Genomic DNA, 10,579 nt, shown 5'->3' with positions numbered 1-10,579 from the left:
TCCTCTAAATGACATATTTATACAGTTGTATAAGGTCCATAATCTACATTGAGATGAGAAAAACACAAACAAATAGTCTTACATGTCTCCATTTAAGCAAACTATTCAGATACCGTCGCTATTTGTGAAAGAACTGCAGTTAGAATTTCAAGCATTTTCAAGCACTTGATCCAAAATTCACGGAAAAAACAATCCTTGATAACGCAACATTAAAATTCAAGCACTTTTCAAGGATTTGAAGCACCTGAAGAAGATGCCAATAGAGGACATAGGGGTAAAAACTGCACTGCAGATTTTTTATTTATTTCCAAAGTGAACACCAGTTGGATGAGCCGAGACGTGCTATGGATATCAGGTTATTAATCAGTGACTGATGTGATTTCCTCAGCTCCCACTTAAGTATATACTTAAAAAAGTAACATGTTGACACAAGATGATTTTTGGATGCAGAGACAAGGCATTGGGGTGAGTAAATACTGTTGCTGATGTGTAACCTGACAGAGGGCAGCAAAGATCCATTTGGCTGCACAGTGTGCGACAGCTGTCTTGCACAGAAATATGTTATATGTACATATGCAGAATAATCTGGTTTATAACTGGTTTGTAACAAAGATTCAAGTCCATTTAAAAAAAAAAAACAATTTCAGCTCACAGTTAGCGAGAAGAGCCGACACCGACAGAAACATTATGCAGAGATAATGGCCCATAAAAAGAATCTCGTACTCAGGAAGACATAATCTTTTACATTACAATATTCACAATGCTATAAAAACAAAAGTAAACATTGCAAATAGGCATAAACTGTTAGTCATACCGGTGTTTATTGTCATTTACAATTAAAAAAAAAAAAAAAAAAAAAGGCTAGAACTCTTGATTTTAATTTGTTAAAATGGATGCAGCCGCTGTGTCCGTCTGTATTAATTATTATAATGTGTTATGTCCTGATATTTTGAAGTAATTACACTAACAGATTCCAAAGAAGCAGGCAGGCATGCCAGAGTCATCATCAAATTTAAATATATATATATATTCATGTGAGTCACCGTCAGTTGTGGGCCCAAAAAATATAATTATGACCCACGCTGAGGAGTTTCCCGGGTCTCGAGTGTCCCGCGAGTCATTTCGCTGCCTGCGTCAGTCTTCACGTCCTCCCACTCGGTCTCTGGGAATGATGCGGAGCTCTGAGCCGTGTTTTAGAAACACGTTTCCTGCAACACAAGACAGAGCAGCACTTCGAGATTAGACAGTTTATAATCTGGCCTTTTGTTGGGAGGCTTTTATACACACAAAACAACATGTCAGAGACAAAAACACTTCAGAACACTGATACTGTGGATCATTAATAGTTAATACAAGGATTTAATATATATTTCTTGCCGTTCTTGCCTTTAATCTATAATTTTAAAGCACTTTTAATCTACATTTGAAAGCTTTTTCAGCTGTGGTATACAGTATAAAACATTCATACAAAGAAATGTTTCTAACTGAGGGAAAATATATTAAAGGAAAACGTGATGTCACCTGTCTGTAAGTGCTTTCTACATCGAATCTAATCTCCATCCAATTATTATGCGAGTCGTCTCTGGTATCGACTGAGGGATCTTCCGATGTTTGAAATTCTAGCGAGCCGACGTCCCTGCTAAGGATTTCAAAAAGAGCAGACGCACTTAAATTAAAGGGTAAAATCATTTTCTGGTGCATAATTTCCAGCCTGTTTGTGTGTCTATGGTAACCATTTTTTGTAAAAAAAAATCAAATAAATAATTGATAGTGATTTGGCAATTTGATTCATTAGTTAGTTCAGCCAGCTGTCAATCACGCTGGAGAAGTGCACCTCTGCTGCTCAACAGGAAGCGTGTGATATTAGCTGTGTAAAGATGTGGGAAGAGAGAGAAAAAATGTGTTGTAAGATTACGTCTGGGTTTCCGCCGTCTAAAAAAAAAAAAGAAAAAGGAAGCTGCTGTGAACGCAGAAGAGACGCAAACTGGTCTTCGGTCAAATCGTCTCATTCTGATCTTAGTTGCGTCGTTAAGTAGCGTCATTCAGCTGAAAATGAGGACTTACATAAGAAGCAGTGGGCTACACTCAATCCTCGGGGAAAGACTGAGGAGGCTGACGCGGAGAGAAAAACAGTGATTCACTGAGGCTCAGCAGTAAAGTGTTGATCTGAAGACAAGTTATCTCTGACTCGAGCGCTCAGCGCAAGGACTGTACTTCGCCTCCAGTCAGAGAGCACTTTTTAATTTCGTTTAAATGCTACTGCGCCTCTCCATTCACGACTGAGTAAACACAAATTTCATAGAAACAGCCGTGGACTGGGCTGAGCAATTAAACAGCTTCAAATATGAAACAAGGCAATTAATGAACTGCAATTGAATTGTTCTATAGTTGATTGTTAAAATGCTTTATACAAATAATAATAAAAAGACAGCACATACATGAAGGAAAACAAATGCATCTTTTAGTTCTCATGACTCAACATTGCATTAAAGGCTCATTGTGTAGAATTTTGGTGAGGCATCGTGCAGTTGGGCTGAAACATGTCATCAATTATTCATTGATTTTGATAACTGATTAATCGGTTTTAGTGTTTTTTCAAAGGTTTAAAGCAAGTTCTCAGATTTTTCCGCTTCTTAATTGTGAATATTTTTTTGGATTCTTTGCGCCATCATCATTTCCTGGTTTGAGAAACCCATTCTTTCAACACACTTTATGGACCAAACGATGGAAGGGTTAATCGACAGATTAATCATTGATGAAAAATAGCCATTAGTTGCAGCTCTGAAACAAAATGCTATTTTGTTTTATCCAGATAGAATTTCCTATAATGACATATTCTATTGGAGAAAAGCTGGAACTCGGGATTGAGACTATAAACCTAACCCTAACCCTTTTATTCAAGTTCTTTATGCAAACTGAGGAGTCGCCCCCTGGTGGCTGACTGCTAATTCCATCCCATTTCTTGGCATCACTTTTCAAAGTAGGATACTCCAATCTTTTTTTTAATGTGCAGTCTGTGGTTAAGCTAATGGCACATGTTGGATTTATCACACAAACCCGACTTGAATAAACTCGATCATCATCCCAGACTGATTTGTTACTTCAAGCAAAGCTTATGCCACAGCCTCTGGGAACTTTTATCAAAATAACGCCATTAACTTTATTATTAACGCACTGTCACCAGCATTACCACAGCACATTTTGATGCAGGCTTTATTTAAGCGTCTTTATGAATGCCTCAGGTTATTAAATTGATGAAAGCACAATGACACGTCACAGGGAGCTTAGCATCATCTAGCTTTGGTGTGATAGCACAGCAACAGTGTATTATTGTCTAGGAACTATCTTAAGAACCACAACAACTCACCTGCTGTCTGGGCAGGGTTGATTCCTATTCCATCTGCATGAAAGGAATGAAAGGAAAAAACAACAACACAATGTAAAATGAATTTACTGCCATGCAAATGAGAGGCACCGAAAGACAGGAGACAATTTACAGTATCACCATAATGATGTTGCATGCTAGGCAACAAAAGGGGAGAGCGTGCCTCAGCAGCAGGCAATTGCATTTGAATAAATAACCGGCAACCAGTTATTATTTCTGCACTGATAAAACTAAAGTTAGTACTTAACATGGCAGCTGTACGTCAGTCAAATTCAACACGAGTCCACTTTGGTACTATAACATAATGTCAAAAATATGAAAACTTCCTTCAAGTGATAAATGTGGATGTGGTTTTAATCTCATATCATTTTAAAAATGCACACATTGGTTACTTGAAAGAAATCTTTTACTGCATTCATTCATTTGAGCTGCAGCAAAGTTTTTCCTATTGATCATCATTCAAACATAATTAAGTCAATTATGGAAATAATATGGGGAGCAGTAATTTAAGTTCAATGGGTGACATATTTTTAAACGTCGTCATTGATTTTATGTTTGATTGAGGCTCTAATTTGAACTGAGCTAGCAAAAAACTCTAATTATAGACAAAGGCTTGTTAGTGCGCCGACTGTGATGAGCAGCATCAGCACTTATTTGATTCCCGCTGGTCGCCAGCACAGATCAATAAAAGGTGAAGCAGAATTAATAGCAGAAAATGAGCCGCTATTACTTAAATCTGTGACTCGTACTTGGGAGACTGGGTGGTAGAATCTCCCCAAGACAAAAAAAATATTTGAATTTTTTCCCTTTTAAAACCTCATGAACTGACATATTTTCATAATGTAGTACTTGAGAAACGTCATAAATATTCCTGAGATAGGCACAGCACCCGCTGCGACCCTCTGGTGGAGGATAAAGCAGTAGTTGATGGATGGATGGATTGATGTTTTTCTTTGGTGAGCTTATTTCTTGTCTTTTTCCACGGCATGGCAGGGTTTAGGTTGTTTTTTTTTAGTAGTTTTTAACTACTGTGATTTGAATCAGCTAATTAAGAATATGTGTTCAGTAGTTAACTAGGTTAACACATATTAACGCATGACCCGTTTCCATGAAGACTGACCAGAAAAAGACACATCTGACGTCATGTTTACGTGCCGCGACACCGGAGTCCAGGCACTGTTTACCAGTTAGCTCCGCCGTCAAACTGGAGCGCTCTGGTTATTAAACGAAAAGAGCAGCGCAACAAATACCCAGCGTACCTGAGTACTGCGTATGTGTGCCTCTGTTTTTAAAGTTTAACGTTACTTTAGAGACTCATTTTAACAATCTGTAGTCACATAAACATGACGCCAAGCGCGTCTTTTTCCGGTCAGTCGTCATGGAAACGTGTCATGCGTTAACATTGACGCCGTTAACCGCTGTTAACCGATGTTAACCCTTTAAGGTACGCACCAAGAAAAAAGCAAAGGAAACATTATTTATTTGTATTTTTTATTATTTTATTTTATTTCCTTGATAACCCTTTGGTCCCTACAGTATTTCAGATACAGGCCTCTACCAAACGGTTGAGACGTCTGTTCATAATAAACCTGGTTTTCATAATTCATAAAGTACAACATTCACAAGTCACATTAAGTGTTAGTGAGTTCAGATTGATGTATTTTTCAATGAAATATAGTGACTTAAAGTGTGGTCGACCAAATGGTTGAGTAGTAGGTTAACTATATTATTACTAAATTAATTGTCAACTATTTTGATAATCAATTAGATTTCTGATTGTTTCAGCTATTTAATTATGAATATTTTATGGATTCTTTGCTCCATATAACAAATCAATCATTTAAACTGCATGATTTTGGTTTGTGGACAAAACAAGATATTTGAGAATATCATCATTTTCCAGGTTTGACAAACACTGATCAACATTTGTGAAAATTTTCTGACATTTTAAGGACCAAACGATTACTTGATTAATCGATTCAGGAAATAATCGTTAGTTGCAGCTCTAGTACCATGTGCCGTCGCGACCATGTCACTAACATGCATAGTGTAACAGGCAGGAGGAGCTTTCAATGATCACTCCAATCAGTATATGATCAAATGTATTGATTATTTACCCAATTACACCCCCTGCTTCCCTGACATTAACATAGTATTTCTGCTCAGTCTTCCTGCAGTTGAGACATTTCATGACTGAGGTTTTCTCTGGAATAGGATCAATCCTAATACTGTATCTAGCTATTTACAACAGCATTTTTATACTTTTTGCTTCAGAAACACACACACTTCCCCTTCCCCAGAACTCACCATTAGTTATAATTGCACTGGTTGCTGCTGGCACTTTGAACTGTCAACAGAAAAATAAATAAGAAAACAACTGTTACACTCAAATCCACAATAGGAGGCATGGTTTTACTTTTTTTCGCGATAACTCGACAGCTCGCAGATATTTTGGGTTAAATAATCAAAGACATGCTGGAGCCAGATTTAACTTCTAAGTATGAATAAATCATCAAGGCACAGTGTTTTTGGGTGACAACTAAAAAAATAAGAGTTGCAGTTATAAAGTCTTCAAAAAAGAAGAAAAAAAAACTTGGCAAAAAAAGGGAAAAGAGAATGCTGTGTAGGGTTTTGTATTCAGGCTTTTTGTCTGCCAACGTTCACGCTCATCAGACACACAGTGTTGGAGACAGCCTGAGGGAAAGATGGCCACGCATGAAATTCTGGAGGAAAATCACTCAACACGGTCACAATGCACATCCCGCTTCAGTGTTCGACTGAGGTGTTTGAGGTCCGCTGAGATTTGAGGTGAAAAGATAGAGGGATCGGCCTCTCACCAGGGAGACAGAGTGAGAGAATGCCAGAGACCAAGAGCAGCACAAGTGCGATAAACAGTTTATATCAAGAGTAAAAAGCTTTTCATGGACTTTTGTTTGAGGAAGCATTCAACTCATGGATAAAGTACAGCTCAAAAAAAGGTTACTAAGGATGCATACATTCACTGGCTGTGCTGCTGCATCTGGAGTGCAATGATTAATCAATTAATGGATTTTGATAACTGATTTTTTAGTTTTCTACTTTCAGCTATTTAAAAGTGATTTTTTACTACGTCCTTGCTTATATGTGGCAATAAAACTGAATATCTTTGGTTTGTGGACCAAAAAAAAAAACACAGACTGTTAATTTTCCACCATTAATTGATTATAATGTAAAACTAATCTGTATTCGTCAAAAATCGCCGTGTTGAATGTCAACAGCCTACAGCCGAATAAGATGGGATTCAATGACACGGATACTGATGTTTATCTAGAATATGATTACTGAAAAATAAACAGCTGAATAAGAGATTTAAAGATAATGTGATAGTATAGAGTGCCGTCTTTTCAAAACATGTTTCAAACTGGTTTTTTTTGTAATGAACAGTGTTTGCTTAACAAAAATGACAAAAATACAACAAACTAAGAAACAAAACATTGGTATCAGTATCAGCTGTTAAATTATTATTATTATATATAACATATATAGCCATATTGTTTATTTTAAACACTGGTATTGATAGCGGCATAAACTTTCACACCAAGTGCATCATTTATGACGATTTCAAAATCATAATTAATGTGCGGTTTTAATGCAAAGAGGCTATTTTGCAAATGTCAGCTGTTCCTCCATGTCTTCATCTGGCACATTAGCCACCGTTATAATGACCAAAACAGTATTAAATTTAAAACATCTGCGAATAAAAGGTCAAATTGGCACCAGCTATTCACACACAATTTTACAAACCACTTTGGGAAGAGATCTATCTCCAAAAAACCAAATTAAAAACCCGGCTGCATCACAGTGACTGGCTTGACGCAGATGGAGCCTCCAACATTAGACGCAGCAAAGCCAGACACCAAAGGTGAAAATGAGGTTCCATCAGCGTGCAACAGAAGCACATTAACACCCTGTCTCCACCGTGGAAAATCATCAGCCTGCCGCACAGTGCTCTTACAGTGAACTCTGTATTTATGTGCATACAACATAACAGATGACAACAGTTGTGTGGTTTGGGCCTGCGGTCGCTCATGTAAAGTGCGCAACACATTGGACATTAAACATGCAGACAGCTGTATTGATTTATGTACGAACAAAGTGAGAAAGATGACCATAGAATGTGGCTGAAAAGCTTGCAATGAGATTTTATTTTAATTTCGGAAAAGGTCATGCTTGATTACTGACACCCCAGTCTGCCAATTAGCAAGCTTTGTTGGCCACATAGAAATCAGAAGCTGATGGATACAATTTATCATACTGAAATATTCAGGAGTAAAATACGACCATGAGTATGTATTTATTCCTGTTTTAATTTGCCATCTTAGATTTCAATTACAGGGAATGTGAGAACACACTGCATCGAAACATAATGATAATTGTGACAAAGTTATCTGTACTGTTTACTCATACACCGTACAAAACAATTTCAAATAGACATCTGTCCACATTTCACTTCCTGTTAGTCACTGGTTAGACAAGTAAACAAATCATAAGCTTACCTCCTCAGCCGCAAACTTCAACACTGCTGTGAATGGTGTGCTATCTGGTACACTGAGTCTGTAACAAAATAACACGTAAATATTTGTCTTATGAAAGCAGGAATTAACCTATTGAACCAGGTTTTGACCAGCAAACATCTGCTTAATCAGCCGTCTGACTATATATGGACCAAATGCTTTTTAGTTCCATGCTTCTCCAATAAATCCTGCTGAAACTCTCAGCAGGGAGTGAACGACTGTGTATAAAATTGGACATAGGCTTCTGTTCGCAGAAAGAAACTCCCAGTTTGAAGCTTCCAGATTAACACCGACGCCATCTGCATGTATTTCAAAAGCTTTATCATCTGGTTATTTACCTCCAAATGTGAACATACTTTACAAAACAGACATCATGTGCCATTGAAGAAGACATGGAAATAGTGATTGTGGCCATTAAAGCTAAAGTGTGTAACTTCTTTCTCCAAGACATTTCTCGTGTTTCTACCCCCAAACTTTATCCCACATCTAAAGTGAGACTGCAGAGCTTTCTGAAAGGAACGACACTGGTTTCAATATCTCGCTGCCTCACTCACGTTTCAGAGAACCAGTGATAATTCCTTAAGCTAAAGTTCACTGCTGCCTCACTTTAATATTATAACTGTTATGATTCAGCCTTTCTGTTAGCTGCAGTGTAAGACACATAACTCTGTGTCTCCACAGACATGAAAACACGGAGAGGGTCGCGTGGAGTGGGCTTAATCAGCATTGTCTGAACTCATTTGACAGTGGCTTGAATATAGCGGATATTTGTTGATATTTAAAAGTCGCACAGTACAGCTTTAACTCCACAAGAAAAAGTTTACTGATGTTATAAATCAAGTGACGACTAGGCTCATTTCCCATAGACTTCCAGTCAAAGTAAGTTATATTTGTACGCTGCAGAGTAGGCCCCTGGTGACTGCTACTTGTTTCTAAATGTTTCTTTTCAAACCAGAAAGCTACGTCCATTTTAATAAACAGTATGTCTGTGACTGACAGGTTGTAGTGAGTATTGGGAACGTGATTAGTGATTATAAAAACAAAACCCTGCACAGACGCTTAGTCCTCTGGCAGAATTAATATGATACCTCATTAGCCATCATTGTAATGCCTCGATCCATGCTGACATTCACAGCTTCACTGAAACCTTGTCGCGTCTCATTAGAGAATCAACTAACTGAGCATTTTAAAGTTAGAATAATCAGCATGGTGCCATCATTACTCAACTAAGAGAAAAAAATGGCTGTGGAAAAAAGCGACACACGATTTTTGTCGTTTGTGTCAATATTGTTTGACCTATTATGTTTTTCTGGAATGTGTCAAATTAAGGAAACAATATATATAAATAATATTACAAGATCTACCACACATGATGTTCAGTCATGTCTGTGATTTGATTTAACAACAGGTTTACCTCAGCTAGTTCTTTATATTTCCACATACAGTTTTTCTAGAGCTGCACAATATATCAAAAATGTATTTCAACATGCTCAATATATTATAGCCCACTTTGTACTACTTAGCTCAACGGCACACGTGTAAGTATAGGTCCATTTAATGCAACTGTGATCAAGCTTTAGCCATTAGAACATAACATAAAAACGTTCTCATGTTAGTTGTTGACATCTGTTAGTGAACTCCACTAACAGATGTTCTCTCTTTTCCCATAGTTTTTGTAGCGCTCGTCAAAACACGTCACAGTAGGTTTACACAGCGGAAAAAAATAGGACTTTGTGATTAGTGTCCAGTAAATCATTTAATAAAGAATAAAAACGTGTAACGGTATAAAGCAGTGTCTGCTGCTGAGCTGTCAGTGTACTCACACTTTGTATGGGAGCCGGGGATCCGACGTCAGCGTGATTTTAAACGTTACTTTCGACCTAAAGACCAACACGAAACGAATTCAACATCAACGTCGTTATGCTCAACAATTCATGTAAAATATATTCGGGGACATTGAACACGAAACAGGGTTAATACTCACATTTTTATGAAGCGGCTCCGTTAGCTCACTGTTTATCCAAACCCGGAAGTCCGAAGGACCCACAATATACACGTCATCCACTTAGTGTTATTATGTTTGCCTTATTTGTACGCGCTTGCTGCTTTTATATATATTTTTTTTTGTTATTTACGAAGATACATCGCTTATGGACAAAAATAATGTATTAAAAATAATAAATAAAAAAGCAGTCATGACTAAAATGGACAGGCATTCACGCCAAACCACTAACATTTACCGTAATTGACAACGGTAAGGCGCACTCACATTGACAGCCTTTTCAAATCATGGAAGATGAACTGAACCTGCGCCAGTGGAGCATAAAATTAGGATGTGTCCTTATATGTATACTTTATAATTGTATACGGTATAAGTATACAAAAGTAAATAAGTATAAAAATCATCAAACATCTGATATTGTACTGATAATGTTGTAGCTGAACATGATAGTGATATGAGAAATGTTGAAATTGGCCAAAAAATGTAGGAGGCGAAGATGCTGTATTTGCCATTTATCTGTGTATCCTTGTCTGTCAGCCGGTGTCCAAGTCACTTTGATGTGAGAGAAGTGCAACACATATATTGATGAATTTGACCTGATATAACCCACTGGTCTGTGATCATCTTAGATTATTAAAA

General features: G+C 37.3%; 1 protein-coding gene across 1 annotated transcript; it reads right to left on the bottom strand.

Annotated features, from left to right (window-relative positions):
- Positions 1-318: 318 nt before the first annotated feature.
- ufm1 (ubiquitin-fold modifier 1) lies at positions 319-9,976 on the bottom strand. Its single transcript, XM_083889888.1, has 6 exons — positions 9,923-9,976; positions 9,762-9,818; positions 7,921-7,978; positions 5,693-5,732; positions 3,368-3,400; positions 319-1,208 (listed from the first exon to the last, which is right to left on the bottom strand). Coding segments are annotated over exons 1-6 (264 nt in total). The 5' UTR covers positions 9,925-9,976; the 3' UTR covers positions 319-1,134.
- Positions 9,977-10,579: the final 603 nt, after the last annotated feature.

Source organism: Microchirus variegatus (genome assembly GCF_963457635.1).
Source record: "Microchirus variegatus genome assembly, chromosome: 5".
NCBI lineage: Eukaryota > Metazoa > Chordata > Actinopteri > Pleuronectiformes > Soleidae > Microchirus > Microchirus variegatus.
Note: the sequence above shows the minus strand (reverse complement) of the source record. Positions and strands in the feature narration are given on the sequence as shown.

Excerpts from the sequence above, each read along its gene's own strand:
- ufm1 (XM_083889888.1), bottom strand. Across the intron at positions 7,979-9,761 it reads CCCCGGCTCCCATACAAAGT|ACTCAGTGTACCAGATAGCA; the intron begins GTGAGTACACTG and ends ATTTTGTTACAG. Across the intron at positions 5,733-7,920 it reads TGAAGTTTGCGGCTGAGGAG|TTCAAAGTGCCAGCAGCAAC; the intron begins GTAAGCTTATGA and ends TTCTGTTGACAG.